Below are 16,773 nucleotides of genomic sequence, written 5' to 3'. Positions count from 1 at the left end.
ATGTCTTCATGGTTCTTTAAAGAACCATCATACGTCAAAGAACCTTTTTATTTTGTGGATGGTTCTTCAGCTATTACAAATGGTTCTTTAAAGAACAAAAGGTTCTTCATCCTTAGCTATCTGAGTTTGTTGGTGTAAAATGGCATAAATAATATTCACTTTAATGAGGGTTTAAATTATACTGTGTGTTTTGTTTGTGTGCGGGGGGGGGCAGATGGTGGGATACTGAATATTCAAATTAAAGTTCGAAACACTTGCTTAAAAATATTCTGATGGCAGGGGTGGGTGCCAAAAGCCTGATATATATATATGATATATATATATATCATAATGATAATACTAGTTACTGTGAACTTTACAAACCACCCAGCAGTAAATAATAATTGCACATGTGATCTGAGTACTTGTTTATCACTGCGCAATTTATTATTATATGTGTCAAGCCAAATAAATGACAGGGAGAGAGAGAGACGTTAGAACACGTAGTACAACCAAAGGGGGAGGGGGGGCAACTGTAGGGATGCGCATGCGCACACAGATCGCGCGAGCCTTGAACTTTCTAACGGAAAGAAAACTTTCTCTCGGACGTTGCCAGTGGATAACAGTCTTCAGTACCTGCTGGTCTTTAAAGGATTCTGGATTCCTGGACTGTTGGAAAAGGTAAAACATTTTCATAAAACCTTTTTATTGTTTTGTTTTTGTTACTCGTCATTGTAGCTTGCTGTTAATGTTGTGCTAACAGTAATAGTTAGATACGTTAGCCTTTGACGTTAACGCAGTTTAGTATCTGGTATAAAGAACTGTTTTCCTAACAAAACCACTGTTACAATTAACCCCTGGAGGGTCTTAGAAAAATGCATACACTATCGGTCTTAGAGCCACAAATCGACCCAAGACTCTCCAGGGGTTAAGTGAAGGTGCTCCCAATTAATTTGGCCTGTAAAATATGTGGCTATATTGCGTGCTGCGTACATAAACTAATGTCAGGTAGACAGATATTAAAATTAATAATATGGTTAAAGTCACCAAAATGGCGCCTGAAGCCTGTTGTGTGAGCTCTGTGTCTGGTCTAGAAACTCAGAAATTCAGTAGCCTGTACTTTGAATTGTGGAGTAGCTGTATAAAATACAGCAATGCATAAGTGTTTTGAATAAACAGAAATGTGACACATGAGAAGTTGTCTTTGACTGTTACTGTATAACTTATTTTCAGAGTAGTTGACAAATTATGCTCCAGTCATTTGATGTTACCAAGATAATGTCCGTTTTTATTATAGTTAAATTTTTTTTATGTACATTTCATTTATCCAACATCATATATTAGGCAAAAAAGAGGTCATTATACTAACAAGACCAGATAATCGAAAGCATAAAATAATCAATATTTATCTGAAGAAGGCTTAAAAGTTAGAATAAACAGTGGTATAGTGGTTAGCGCTGCTGCCTCACAGCTAGAAAGACTCTGTTCAATTCCCGGGGTCAACCGGGTGCCTTTTTGTGTGGAGTTTGCATGTTCTCCCTGTTTCTGTGTGGGTTTCCACCCACAATCCAAACATACATATCTGAATGACAACCCTGCCATGGACTGGCAACCTGTCCAGGGTCTACCCCGCCTAAAAAAAACAGCTGGGATAGGCTCCAGCACCCCTCCGATCCTTATGATGATAAAGCGGCTTGGAAAATGAATGAATAAAAAATAAATAAGTTTTTGATGTCACAGAATAAAACAATGTAATGGCATTTTGTTTTGTTTTAACAGATCATGGCTCAGCAGTGGACTGTTGGAGAAGTATCTCTTTGGCTTGGGGAAAATGAATTGGCAGATTATCAACAGGTCTTTGTAGGTGAGCATTTCTATGGATGTGCCATATCAGTGTCCACAGTGCTCCACAAGAAAACCAACATATGAAAAACTGCTGAAACATCAACAGATATACCATGAAAGTGAATGTGGATTCTTCATTGTCTGCAGACTAGAAGACTGTCCCAGAAAGTTTTTGTCTGTGAAATCTTTGAAAAATCACACAAGGAAGAAACATAAATATCAGAAACAAGGATTAGAGTCTGCCCCAGACTGTGACCCTGTCATCCAGGAAACTGTTGAATTTCCCCAATCATCTGAACGAACTCTGAGTGAACTTGTAGAGAACTTTACAGAGACTGTGAGAAAACAACTGGCATTGTTTTCCTTGAATCTTCAAGAGAAAAGTATTGTAAATAGAAAAGTTCAAACATTTGTTCTTATTGAAGTAGAGTCACTTTTCAAGTATTTTATTGAAAACTATAGGGAGATATTTTCTAAATGTTTGCAGACTCTTAATTTTGATATATCAAGTTTTCATTATATTGATGACAATAGTTTGGTAGAACATTGCTTCAGTGCAGTCAGCAACACATATCAACTAGACAGATACTGTGTTGAGAAATTAAACCTGTTTGAACCTGTTGAATGTATCCTGGGGATAGATCCTTTTACTGGGAAACAGGACACTTTTCAGTATATGCCACTTCTAAAAGTCTTAGAATTAATATGTAATGATCCTAACATTTTAAGACAAATTTTTAGGCCAGAATCCCGTGCTCCTGAAACCTTAACAGATTTTAGTGATGGGAAAATTTACAAAGAAAGTGATTTTTTTAACACAGACAACCCACATTTGAGAATTCAGTTGTACAGTGATGAATTTGAAGTTGCTAATCCATTAGGATCAAAGAAACGTCTACATAAAGTGTCTGCATTTTATTTTACTTTGGGAAATATTCCACCAAAAGACAGATCTGTTTTAAGACATATTCATCTGTTGATACTTGTCAAACATAGATTGGTGAAAACATATGGATTTGAGAAAATATTAGAACCATTAATTTGTGACCTACAGGTTTTGCAAGAACGTGGATTACGATTAAAATTTGAAGACAGACAGTACTGCATCAAAGGTGGTCTGGCCACAATATCTGCAGACAACCTAACCTCTCACACACTTGCAGGTTTTAGCTGCTCATTCAGTAATGGTAGAATATGCAGGTTTTGTATGTGTCATTACAAGGACCTGTCTAGGATCATTAGTGAGGGAGATTGTGTTCTTAGAACAAAGACTGTTCATGCATACCATCTGCAATGTGTTGAAGATGACCCCCACTGTAGGTCAGTGTATGGTGTAACTGGCCCATGTGCCTTCAACAAGCTGTCATATTTTGATACCACAAATGCATTCCCACCTGATGTAATGCATGATTTTCTTGAGGGGGTCATTCCTCTTGTTTTGAAGTCTGTTGTAAAAGCCTTGCACGAGGACAAAACCGTTACTATCCAAGAGGTGAATGACAGCATAAGGACTTTTAGTTTTGGACAGAATGACTGCACCTCCAAACCTGCTCTAATATCTGAGAAGGTAGCACTGGATGGAAATATCTCTGGAACTGCTGTTGAGAAATGGACATTATTTAGGACTCTGCCTTTCGTCATAGGCTCCAGGATTGAAAAGGGTAACAAGTTTTGGCAGCTTTATCTTTTGGTTCGAGAAATAGGAGAGATTATTCTTGCTCCAACCATCAGCACTGACTGGATTAGTAATCTACATGAACTGATCACTTACTTTTTGACAGATTTCATCAATCTGTTTCCTGGTGTGTTTACACCCAAGCTGCATTTTCTGCTACATTATCCTCAGCTCATCCTTGATTATGGGTCACTCCGCTCTCATTGGTGCATGAGGTTTGAAGCCAGACATCAATATTTCAAGACAGTAGCAAGAATCACCAATAACTATATTAATATTTGTCAGACTTTGGCAAAGAGGAATCAGCTTCGTCAATGCTGGGAGTGGCAGCCTGAACGGATCATCAGGAGCGATCATACACAAGCAGCAGTTAATAACTTATCACTTCAAGAACTTCCAGTGAACTTGCAGATTTGTTTGCAAAACTTGGAGACAGCCGTTACTGTGGATGAGAAACTCTGGACAAGTAAATGCATCATTTTAAACTCTGTAAAATATGCAGTTGGAGATTTCTTCATTTTGGAACTTGTGCATGCAGAGCAAATTCCACTGTTTGTGAAAATAGTCCTGATTGTGTATATCAGGGCCAACTGGTTTCTTGTTGGAAGACTTTTCACAACACTGGAGTTTATAAGACACCTTCAATCATACCACATCAGAGAGACTGATGATCTGTTGATATTCAAGCCTGGGGATGAGGTAGACTTTCATGCTTTGGACGCATACAGATGTGATGGTCAAGACTTCATTACACTGATCCACCGACCTTTTAAGGCAGTCCATACCAAAGTTAGGTAAGATACATCCTAAACCATGACTTTTTAGTTAGGAGTTGTCAACCACTGTTAAAATGATTTTAACCACTTTTTGGCTATTCCACAGGTCTGTCATCATCTATAGTCACTAATGAACTCATAGCTGTTTTTTTAGTAATGTTTTATAATATTTTTATTCTTTATCTTCGACATGCTCATTTCTGTTTTGATCGTGTCTTATTGTTTTTCTGTGCCACAGACAATGAAATCGATGGATCGACACTTCTGCAGATGACTGAAAGAATGAGTGAGCGTCTTTTTCCAAAAGTGAAAGACCAAGTGAAATTTTTGTCTGCTGTAGAGAAGCTGAAAGAGTGAGTCTTAAGTTGACTGGTTGATTCACTGAATTGTACATTCATACAATCCAGTGTTTCCCCTCCCCTAGGTTTATGGTGTTGGAGGGTGGGGGGCAAGGGGTTGACGCAAGCCCTGTTCTGTTTCTCCAGCGTTGATGTGCATCACACACCCATTTACTTTCAAATTGAAATGTCACAGCCACTCTTACTCTCTGTTATGATTCTGTTTCTGTAGTTCAGCAGCTGTTATTGTACGTTTTAAATATGCGGATATTCCTGATGCAGGACACAAGGACACGTATATTCATGTCTTGTAACAAACTCTAAACATACTTCTTACTTCTTCTTGCAGTGGAAGGCAACACAAAGAAAAGCATACTGTGTCAGCACTCCAACCTATGTTTAACTGCAAAGTGCAGTTTCCTCCAGCTGTGCTCACTGCGTTGACCAATAAAGATGCAGCACTAAAGTCACCCACCAAGAACAGACTCAAAAACATGCTTATTCAAGCACTGTTTGACCACTTGAGTAATGAGACAATGTAAGTCTATATATAATTAAGATTTGATCCATTTAAAATACAGTATGTACATCAGAATTTAAGTTCATCATTCAAAATTTGCAGGTATCCCTCTCTTGTGCAGTATGTAGACCTTCTGAGGACTGTCCTTCTGAGTTTTCCTTTTTTGAAGGAGAGTTATGGCTCTGGATATGTAAGTATTCCTGAAAAGCAAACATTGATACAATTGTCCAACAAATTGTCTTTGAATTGCCCAATTATTGGCTAATGAGTGTAACATGCTAACATTTTCATTGCTACATATTCAGAGGTTATCTGTTCCCTTGTGGCCACTACAATACAAGTATTAGTATTGTGATTTTTGAGGCAGATGTCGTGCAGTATGGTCAAACAATAAATAAAATATCAATTGCTCTTTTAAATTAATTGTTTCATTTCTCTGTGAATTCTCAAGTGAATGGTGTGAAATTCAGCATTATATTAGCTCTGTTTGCCTTTGTATCAGGATAGTGTAGTTTTTGTATTTAAAAAATTAAATTTGAAAATAGGGCAGGGATAGCTCAGTAGGTAGTGTGGTTATCCCATGATCGGAAGGTCGGGGGTTTGAATCAACTGAACGGCTACCCTGAGGTACCCTTGAGCAAGGTACCGTCCCTACACACTGCTCCCCAGGCGCCTGATTAGTGGCTGCCCACTGCTTCACTGAGTGAATGGGTTAAATGCAAAGAGAGAAATTTCCCTGTGGGGATCAATAAAGTATACATTATTATTAAAAGGTAGAGGTATTAACATATAGACTGAAAGATCATGACGAGTATGCTTGTAGGACATATTGCCATTAATACTTTATCTACCTTTTATAGTGTATTTAGCCAATCTAAAGTGCTCCAAACATTTATATCATGTGTTCGATCAACTCCTAAGAGTTAAAGAAGAGATCTGTAAATAGGAACTAATTAGGTTATGACATGATTACAGCAAACCTACCAGCTTTATGTCACTCAAAGTTTTCTGGTAAATGTCTTGCATAAAGGGAGGACCTAGTTGCACCTATTTATGAATAATTAGTTACATTTTTATCATTTGTAGGATGCTCTGCATGAGTCTCTCAGGAACAAGTTTAAAAAGGAAAGAAGACCACTAGTAGACGTAGAGGAAATTGAAAAAATGAGACAGAAATACTCAGTTCCAAATTCAGGAAGAAAAAGATCATCAGATATCCAGCCCTGTATCCTTTTGAAAAAAACCAAGGCAAGTTAAATATGCTCAATGTTTGTTTGCCATTTTAAATTGTACATAAAAGTTAAAAGTATTGTTTGTTTGTTTTTTCTCTCAATATTTGCTAAACTTTTTAATAACCAGGATATCAATCCTCTTGACGATGGGGAGGATGAAAGGAGCACCGACCAACATGTATCAGTGATTAAGCAAGAGTGCCAAAAAACTAGGCCAAATGTGGATGTCATTCAAACGCACCTCAGGAAAATACAGAAGTACAGAACACACTACATTCTTCAGCATACTACTGAAGAGGTTCTACGAGAATTCCCATGTCTCACTATCCCTGTTGTGGTGAGTGTTTTATCAAAAACTGCAGCAAAAAACAACAATAACAATAGTGCACAGCAAAAACACGAATATGTACTGATGTGCTGCACATTTATACAGACTTCTAATAATCATGTACCTACAGGACAGGCAAAGTGACTGACTCAGCAGATTTCATGAGTAATAAAAGTACACTAACAGAACACTAACAGAAATTGCCACATTGACTATGTCTTTCTCTTTGGTTTTATTTTCATGCTACAGGATAATTTTGGACTAATCTGATGCCAATGATAGTTTTTTGGGAAGAATAGTCTAAACATCCCTTTTGCACAGCAATGTGTACTTGAGAATTAAAGTAAACAAATGCAAAATTATAATTTCTTCTCTAATGATAATTGATGTGTGAAATAATGATTGTTCTGGTTTGCTATATAATGGTATATATTATGGTACAAAGCTAATATGTATATGTTTATCCTTTATTTTAGCTTCTTGAAGAGGCTTCCATGTTACTTAAAACTGATGTGGACAAAAAAGTAATCCGAGGATTCAGTAAGTTGGCAGCGAAGCTTGTGTCAATAGCCCCAAACAGCAACCTTAAAAGCCTCTGCTTAAAATCTGTTGATGAGAGCCAGACAGACACTGAAAGAAAAGGTGAGGGCACTTGGCAATAATGAGCAAAAACATTTTTAACTCCTATCTCAGATACCACTTTTTAAGGTTTCACATACAGCACATTAGTAAACACAGTGTCCCTTACAACAGCGGTCCCCAACCCCCGGGCCTCGGACTGGTACCGGTCCGTGAGTCGTTTGGTACCGGGCCGCGAGAGTTGAGGCTCAGGTGTGAAATGTATAGTTTTTCAGGGTTTTTATCGGTTTTCAGCGTTATTTTGTTATCGTTTTTATCGTTTACTCGGTTTTCCTGGGTCTTTTCACGTGTGTTATGAATAAATTTTCTTTTTTTCGGTACCGGTACTAGTTTTATTTTGTTGTATTTATCCGCGACACCTTAAAGGCCAGTCCATGAAAATATTGTCAGGCATAAACCGGTCCGTGGCGCAAAAAAGGTTGGGGACCGCTGCTTTACAATATCCACAGACTGACATTTCTCCTGTCTCGTCTCTGCAATGATGTACTTTAAGATTTAACTGATATACCCTCGATGCTATATGTAGCATCGTTACATATGTAGAGTCGTTACTATACAGTTCCACCAGTTCTTTGAAGGAGAGTAGGTGTGGATTTCATCAAAAAAACGATTAATTACACCATTATTCGAATAAGTCAAGGAAATACTCTATGAAGATTTTCAGTCATTCACACAATGTTTATCCCAAAAAATGTTCAGTGGCAGCTAGACTTGCTTTGCAAGTTCTTTAGGACTCAAATTATTTAAAGCTAGCAACTTACAGAACTGAACAACATTCTGGGGGTTTTGTATAAATGCTTAACATTTACACTGAATTACACTGAAAAGTTAATTAGGTATACATTTACTGCACTAATGCTTATGTTCTGCAAGACATTCAACTCCTGATAAAGGCACTCATATGGCCTTTACACCTTTGTATTAACAAAATTGGCCAGAAAATACTTACATATTTCTCTTTATTTTTCAGGTCAGATGGTAAACACAGCTGTTCTTCTCCTGCCATCTATTTTCAAAGAAAATGCCTCTCATCTCTTCGTCATAAATAAGGTAAATTTATATATTTTTTGGTATGGTGGGGGGGGGGGGGGGGGGGGGGGGGGTCTTGAACAAATCCAGTATTTTACAGGAGTTTTATACTTTCATTGGGACAGCTGTTGTTTATACTTATTTAAACTATACTCCTCATTTCAAGAATTTAATTTCTGTTTCAGGATCCACACAGCCCGATACCTACAATCGTACTCAGCAGCAGTGACGGCAAGCCCTTGAGTGATTCAACTGAGGTCAATGTCCAGATGGATGGACAAAAAAGGATTCTGGACAGTGGGGAAATGGACATTTCATTGGCGATGGGTATTGTCTTCTCCCTGTACCATGTCTACAATGTTGCCTATCCAAGTGAACTAAAAAAGACATTTTGCTTTTTGGAGGCATTTGTTCTCAACTTGGGAACTCTGACTACACCTGTACCAGTAGCTGTGCAAAGAGTGGCAAATGCATTAAATATCTCATAGATTGCCAGCATAGTGCAGGTGAGAGACTGAAATTATCCCAGTGTGGACTAACAAAGGACCATGAGTCTCACATTAAACTTAACTTACATAACTTAAGGCTGCAGTTCATTGATAATTTAAATAAAAAGATTGTTCTTGAAATAGTTTTACTGAAAATGCAAACATGCTGATGAAAATGTGTTGTTTAATTGTCTGTTATGAAAGTATTGCTATTTCTAATGTAAAAATTGTTGTTTTATCTATAGTATAATATTTATATGTATTTATAGTAAAGATATTTAATTATTACTGTTTAAATGACTTATATGCTATTATTAGTAGTGGTGTTGTGCTTAGCATTAAAATGTCTTTTTCTGTAATACAAAGTGCCAATAAACCATTAATATATGTCTATGTGCTTGTATTTATTTTACCCTACTCAAATTCAATTTATGATACATTTTATTTTGAAAGATTTAAAATGGTTCTTTAAAGAACCACTCAAAAAAGGTTCTTTAAAATGGTTCTTTTAAAGAACCATTTGAAGGATCTTTTTAAAAATGGTTCTTTGAAGAACCATTTCTTTCAGTGGTTCATTGAAGAACCTTTAAAGGTGCCCCAAAGAACCATTTCTTGATGGTTCTTTGGGGCACCTTTGAAGGTTCTTCAATGAACCACTGAAAGAAATGGTTCTTCAAAGAACTTTTGTTTGAAAGGTTCTTTGTGGCACCAAAAAAGGTTCTTCTATGGCATCAGTCTAAAGAACCACTTTTAATTCCAGTTGGCACCTTTATTTTTCTGAGTGCAGTAGTTACCAGATGGAACCTACCTGAGCACAATGACAATCAGAACTCATTCTACAAGCTGAAGATGCAGGGAAGAAACATCTGCCTGCTACCTCCTACCAACAAAACTCAAACATTAGAATAAACTAGCTCACTGGCCATTATGGTGTCTTAATTTGATATTTTTGCTCTCTCTTGGCTGACTGACCATGTAAGTGTACATTTGTTCATTTTCCTTTAATACAAAGTCCAATAAAATGTTACAAAAAGCCTGTGTACCACATCCTTATCTGCCGCTCCACAGTTCAAGCAGACATCTAAATTAGTTCAGATAAAAGTGAAATTCATTTGACTTATGACAGGCAGTGATGAACAGCCTTCAAACAGACTGATCAGTTTTATAATCTTTATTTTATCAGGTATGTCAAGCAGATTAAGATCAAACATAAAAACATATACGTTATGCATCACAAGCTGAATGCAGGTAAATTCATGTGACTTTTGTTTAGCTGTAACTTTATTGCACTGCTTCCTTCTGTGTTAGATAAGGCTCAACAGGTTGAATTTATAAAATGTATTCCTTCAGCAGAGTATTAAAAGAAAAGTGTATCTCTGCTGTAAGGCACATTCACACTGCATTCATATGACTAAATGTGAATGTGACAAGTTTCAGTGAGTAATGTAGAGACAGAGTCTGACTAAAGGGACATTACAGTGAGACTCTCCCGTTTGATCAGTGGAGACAGTCTCTCTCTGCTGCGAGTATATTTCACTTTAACTGTCACACAAAATGATTCAGCGTCTGTAAACCCTCCAACAAACATTTATATGCTTAAAAACATTAATACTCCTAAACACAGAAATTGATCATAACTAATCCGTTACTTATGTTCCCGAGCCCCAGCGTTCCCACAAACCCCTCCTGCCCTTGTTGTTTCCCTTTTTTTTTCTTTTTTTTCTTTTTAACTTTCTTTTCCTTTTCCTGAACTTGGCGTCGCAGATGATCGTCTCGGTATGAATGGAAGGTAAGTGAAACTGCATACTTCACGGTAACGGACTCACAGCTGGACCAACGAGGTGTGTCACACACTATTTTCTGCTAGTGTGTGAGATCAGAGTCCGGGAATGAGAGCAGCAGCAAAGTTAAGGCCCTTTCACACTGGACGCGGCATGCGCGTCAAACTTCGCTGGCCGCCGCGCTCTGCTTGTACGTATTTATTTATTTTTTCTTCTTCGTGTACCAGATGCGCCTGCTCCTTGTCATTTCGAGACTTTCACCTCACTGACTTAGTATCCTCTACGAGAATTTGTGGTTTATGTATTATGTTCAAGTGTTTAATAAGAAAAATGTATCGCATTCATGAAGAAGAAAGCTTTGTAACTATCCCGACCAGTGACGAGTGTGTCGTTTCCACAACTCGGGTTTCCCCGCCGAGGTCCGCAGAGCCATTGAAAAGGCTCTGGAGGTCCGTTGAATCTGTGACAAAAAGTTCACCGGACTCGGACAGAATGTTTTCCTTCATCGTGAGGTTCAACTTAGCGCAGCAGTTTTTACTGGTCGCGCGAAGGTACGTCCGCGCAGCGGGAAACCGTTATTGCGTGGCGCAAAGAATAGACACGAATGAGTGCCGCGTCCTATGTGAAAGGTCTTTTAGTTGATGGTCAGCAACTGGACTCAGAATCATTGTTACTGTGGATCCACTTACTGATGACTGAAGGCAACTTCTTCTGCCTCCACTAGTCTATGGAGGAAGCGGAGAGGAGCCGCTGCCCTCCCGTTCACTGACACGCTAAATCTGGCCTGAGCTGCACCGGAAAGCCGCTGGAGAAACTCAGAGCTCCGGGTCTTTATAATCACTCTGTGGGATTTTCACGCATACGGTAGGGAGGAAAACGTAAAGCGACGATAGAGGGTGAGAGTGGACGGTGTGATTTTTATTATTAAATATAGATAAGGCATAAATTCAAAACAGAATAAAAAATGAATAAAAATACTGCGTCACAAACTTTTGGCTCTCTTCCAACAGAAAGCGGACTATTTTTCATTGTTTACACCCACAGGAGTGGTGTTACTCAGAGACTAACTGGATTAAACACATCACGCTTTAAAACTTTATTATTAAACTTTATTAAATTTAAACATAATCATTTAAAGGTGATTACATATCAGTCACATTTGTTACTGACTGGCCCCGCTGAGCCTGAAACAGCTGTCTGTGACTCATGTCCTTAATCTGTAAGATTGTGCTTAAAGACATTGAAGCTCCAGTTAGACACAGTTTATACCACACAGACTGTCTTCAACATGAGTGCTGATATCATCAGTCTGTCATCAATCCAGATAGCGAACATTCATTGAAATAATGTTAAATCAATATCAGGCAATTCCCTTGAATCGACACTGAAATCTGACATTGATTTTACATCATTTTTCAGCCTTGGTTAATACTGAAACAACAATAAAATCATGATTGAAAATCGACAGGACTTCAACCAACTAAACCACTGCAAATTATCATCAATACTTAAACATGTGAAAAAGACAACTGTGTATTATCTAAAAAAAGATAACCATCATCTGTTAAGTTACAATTTAAGATGTCAAAAATCAACATCAATTCAATATCTTCTTGCTATCTAGGGAGTCTGTGGACATCAGGGCAGCTTTTTCCCAATATGACTGATTCTAAACATCACTGAATATATTTTTGAGGAGTTGTTGAGCCTCTACAGAGAGTCTAGATGTGCTCTGACAGCATTTTACACTAAAGTATTCAAAACTCTTAAATACAGATAAAATGTTGCTGAACCATTAAATTAAAATAAGATCTCTCAATAAAAACACAAACTACATCTATAGGCAAACAGAACAAAAGATCACATGAAGAATGTTTATTAATCAGTGAATAATTATTGGCTAGAAATGAAAATGATAAACAGAGTCCATTTCATGGATCTTTCTCAGAAATTTACTAAAACAAAGTGTGTTTATAAAAATGATGTTAGACTTCTCTGTGGTAACAACGGTTGAATGCTCTAATTCTGAAGCTGTGAGCTGAAATATTGTGTGTTAAATAATCAGCTGTAATTTGTTCGTTCCATTGGTTGATTTTCTGCAGGCACACTGCAGACTGGGAAGCACCAGTCCTTCTTAGTCCTTCTCCTAACAACATATAAGAGTCCAACTGGACCACATCCACGTACTGAAGCTTGTTCTATGACACAGGATTTGATCTTATCCATATAATGTCAGGGTTAGGGTTAACCCTGGGGTTTCACTTCTTACAGGGGTATATTCCCAATTGTAACTCATCAACTAATTAATCCTGAAACTTATGGAGACAAAACATTACTGGATGGAAGATGCTTCTTATTAACTGTAAATCAATATGTGTGTGTACACTTCTCTGCGTAAGAATAATTATTGTGAACCTTTCATGGATGCGCTGAAATATTTGAAAATGTTGTTCAGACGTGTTGAACTGACTGAATATTAATGGGTTTAAGCAGGGCCGGCTATACACTGGGGTAAGAGGGGTCAATGCCCCCTTATACAAACGTCCTGTCCCCTTAAATCAAAATGTAGAAGTTGAGAAAGAAAATAATAGATTGCCCACAAACTGAATATGGGCAAGATTTACTACAGTAGCTTAATAATCCACTGGAAAAGGCACAAATGAGATGATAAGTAACCCTAACCCTGTTTGGCCTGTTTGGTCTCTTCAGTGTAGAGGTCTGGGCATTCCTCGCTACACTGTACAGCATACACTACACATTGTTAAGTTTGTGTTTAGGAGTTTTGTCTTTTGGATGAACCAGTTTTTGTGTGAGTGTGTTGCTGGGTCTTATTTAATTTTGCACATTTATTTGAATTAGGCCATCCAATTAAGTTCGATCTTATGTTGTTGATTGTAAAGATCTGGATGGATATTTTAGTTTATTCTCTATTTGTATTTTTCAGTGTTATTTTCCAAGACTTTGCAAATTCTCCTTTTCTTTTTATAACTGGGCCTACCATTTTTAGTTTTGTTCATATTGGCAATAGTGAGAAGTTTTATTGTTGGTATGAATATATTTGATATAGGCTATCCAATTAAGGTAAATGCCGTGTTTTTAGTTGTTAGAATCTGATGAAGAATATTTTATTTTATTTTTTGGTGTTTTCGCTTTTCTGTTTTCCCCCTGAGGGATTCCCACCTTAACGTGGTCAGGGGGTTTGCGTGCCTTAGTGACCATAAAAGCTAGACCCGCAGAAGCTTAGCCTTCAGGTGGGACACCCAAGTTGGTCAGGTCTTAGGGTAGAGGCCTGACAAATTGCAATCCAATTACATGACAGAAACAGTTATCCTGAGTAGGGCTGCCACGATTAGTCTACTAGTCACGATTACGTCGACGACTAATTTGAGTTTGGTGCGTCGTTTGAAGCTAAGATCCTGAAAGACGCAGGAATAGGTAGTAGGATTTAAGAGTGTGAAACAGAAGATGTCAGCAATGCATGTACAAGGATGCCAGCTGCTGTTAAACGCCAAAGAAGAAGAAGCAGCCTCCAGTATCGTGGCTGTGTCCAAATGTAGCCACATCCTTCGGAGGCCGCATTTGAAAGTCAATTACATTACAGCGACGTGACAAAGGCTGGCCAAATTCAAAGACTCCGACAAATGCGGCCGACAAATGCATCCTCCTTTTCCTCAGATTTGAAGGATGGGTCTGGTGTATCCTTCGTGGCCCAACCTATCCCAGAATTCACAGTGCGGCTCAGCCAATTCCAGTTTCCTGCAATGGCGGCAGCTACTTAGTTTTAATATTACTCTTATTACTCTTTCTGGGTCACAAAATAGTTTTCAGATATTTTAGGAGAGAATGTAGCAGCAGATCACTTCAAATATCTGCTCGGTTTATCAAGACATCACATATTTGCAAAAGTGCTCCAATGTTTTCAGAGACGCCTGTTTCCCACCAGCTTGATAGCTGACCAGGGGTTCGAAGCTCTCTAGAGCCAGCTTGAACAGCAAACTCCAGGCACATTGTTTTCAAACCCCCCGTGGTCTTTCGCTCCTCGGGTTAAACATGATATATAAGTCAATTAGATAACTTAAAAATTTTATTGTTTGGCTTTTTTCAGTGTTTTATTTGTTCCTGAGTAAATCGGTTTGCCTGAGATTAAAGTTATAGTTTTCACACAGCTGAATAAACGTCAAACAGAAAACTGATTAAACAGAAGGGAGAGATGGTTGAGAATTTACTCCAATGTCCTGTATATTTTAGATAGCAAGGAGCAGACGGCTGAGTCTGCAAATTTCATTAAAAGTTTAATAAACTATCATCTTAATTTTAGTTAGCACATACCTTAAACACTAAGCTAATGATAGTTATATAAGAGCTTATTCCACCAGCATGTTGGTGGAATAAGCTGTACGTTTTATGTCCAATGGATGTATAATCTTATTAGTCGACTAATCGCAAAAATAACCAGTGACCATTCGACTATCAAAATAATTGTTTGTGGTAGCCCTAATCCAGACCAGATCAGCCCACCCAACCCCCACACCTTTCTCGCCTCCATTGCCACTAGGTGCCCCCTTTATTTCTGTCTGCCTGTTAGGTGTGGCTGTGTGCAGACAGGAATAGGACCCAAGGTGCAGACTCCGGAGACAGCCGTGAACTCAAAATGGCTTTAATGTGATACTCAAAATATATCATAACTGAAAAAACTCAAAATAACCTTAAACTGGAGGAATGACAGAACACACAGCAAGGTAAACGGTAGATCGCAACACGGACACAGAGAAACACAGGGCTTAAATACACAGAGGGAGCAATCAGGGAATGAATAACAGGAGGGAAACACAGCTGGGGCAAATCAGAACTGACGAGACCAAAGGAAGCATAAACTGAACACACTGAGATAAGACAGAGACCTTCAAAGTAAAACAGGAAACACATAACACAGACTCACATGCAGGCACTACAGAGGGAACAGAGACGTGGGACCAGGGCAGACACAAACACTGACTGAACACGGGGATATAGGAACTAAGGATACACAGAGACGCGAACTAGACAAGGGGATACAGGTGATAGGGGAGACAGAGTAACTAAAGAAATACAGACAGAAAACCAAAACACTAAAACTCTAACCAAACCCCACCCAGAGGACCTTAACTAAGAAAAACCTGTAAAGCAAAGCTAGAATATAATGAAATAACAAAATCAAATAACCAAAAACACAAAACACTGGGTCACCGACCCAGGAACCCTAACACTGCCCCCTCATATATGCCTGTCTAGAACCGGCCCAGGGTTGAAGCTTCCAGTCACAGTGTGTGTCAGTGAATGCATTATTTAGGGAGTAACAGAATACATGTTACGTATTTAAAATACAAAATATGAGTAACTGTATTCTGTTACAGTTAAAAGGGGGATATTCAGAATATTTGTTGAGATAAATGGATTACATGGCAGTCTTTTCCTGTTTTATATGTTAGGCTATGCCCTCTCAATTTTTGTTAATTTCACACCTGTGGAAAACCCTAAGAAAACACGCAATAAGAGGCTCTAATGCCTGTGTCTCAGTCTTGCGGCCCATGTCACCTCTACTTGCGGCTCGTATAAATGACGTGAAGAAAATTCTTTTCAAAATTATTATTCAAAAAATTATTTAATATAAAGGCAATAGGCAGAGTGTTACAGGCATAGCCATAAAGAATGTAGACTCATGAGCAGTGTAGTCCGTGCTGCAGGGAGAATGGACTGCCATACCATTATGTGTCTGTGAGCGCGAGGAGGGAGAAAAAAGAGAGTCAAAAGTATGAGTTGTCACAGACCAGAAACGGGAGATGGAAGCATGTAATATAAGAAATATATATAATAATATATATAGTAAATATAATAATAACCACTGCAGCCAAAAAGAGTGCCCGACGAGCCCAGTTGTAAATAAGTTATTAAGACTCGACTGTACACTGTGTTCGTGTTTTCCTCTGAAACAATAAGTTCCGTTGGAGCAGCCTTTCAACGCCTCTCTCTGTCTCTCGCTAGCAAAGTTGACCCACACAACAAAGTAAAGCTAGTTTTCGGCTACGAGCCCGACACAGAACCCGACGTATTAGCCAGAGGTCCCTTTACTACGGTTCGGAACCGCGGATCTGTTTGATATATGA

At 38.3% G+C, this 16,773-nt stretch overlaps 2 protein-coding genes across 2 annotated transcripts in view; both read left to right on the top strand.

Annotated features, from left to right (window-relative positions):
- The first annotated feature begins 558 nt into the window (after window positions 1-558).
- On the top strand, window positions 559-9,177 carry LOC308393308 (sterile alpha motif domain-containing protein 3-like). The gene is made up of 10 exons (XM_080876978.1): window positions 559-660; window positions 1,759-1,843; window positions 4,514-4,628; window positions 4,963-5,151; window positions 5,236-5,323; window positions 6,220-6,381; window positions 6,493-6,702; window positions 7,170-7,335; window positions 8,303-8,382; window positions 8,547-9,177. Exons 2-10 carry the CDS (start codon window positions 1,762-1,764, stop codon window positions 8,847-8,849), a joined length of 1,395 nt encoding a protein of 464 aa, XP_080733104.1. The 5' UTR covers window positions 559-660; window positions 1,759-1,761; the 3' UTR covers window positions 8,850-9,177.
- Window positions 9,178-11,331: 2,154 nt separating this feature from the next.
- Window positions 11,332-16,773, top strand: part of LOC308393290 (NACHT, LRR and PYD domains-containing protein 3-like) — a 33,692-nt gene continuing 28,250 nt past the window's right edge. Inside the window, exon 1 of the mRNA XM_080876944.1 lies at window positions 11,332-11,494. The gene's annotated coding sequence lies outside the window, so the exon portion shown is untranslated. The remainder of the gene's footprint in view (window positions 11,495-16,773) is intronic.

This window comes from Rhamphochromis sp. 'chilingali' (genome assembly GCF_963969265.1).
Source record: "Rhamphochromis sp. 'chilingali' genome assembly, chromosome: 3".
NCBI classification, from domain to species: Eukaryota; Metazoa; Chordata; class Actinopteri; order Cichliformes; family Cichlidae; genus Rhamphochromis; species Rhamphochromis sp. 'chilingali'.
The sequence above is the reverse complement of the archived record's forward strand: the minus strand, read 5'-3'. Positions and strand labels throughout refer to the sequence as shown.

Bases quoted from the DNA above. Each gene is read 5' to 3' on its own strand.
- LOC308393308 (XM_080876978.1), top strand. From the start codon at position 1,762: ATGGCTCAGCAGTGGACTGTTGGAGAAGTATCTCTTTGGCTTGGGGAA. The intron at 6,382-6,492 runs GCAAGTTAAATA...TTTAATAACCAG, and splicing joins TCCTTTTGAAAAAAACCAAG to GATATCAATCCTCTTGACGA. The intron at 8,383-8,546 runs GTAAATTTATAT...TTTCTGTTTCAG, and splicing joins ATCTCTTCGTCATAAATAAG to GATCCACACAGCCCGATACC.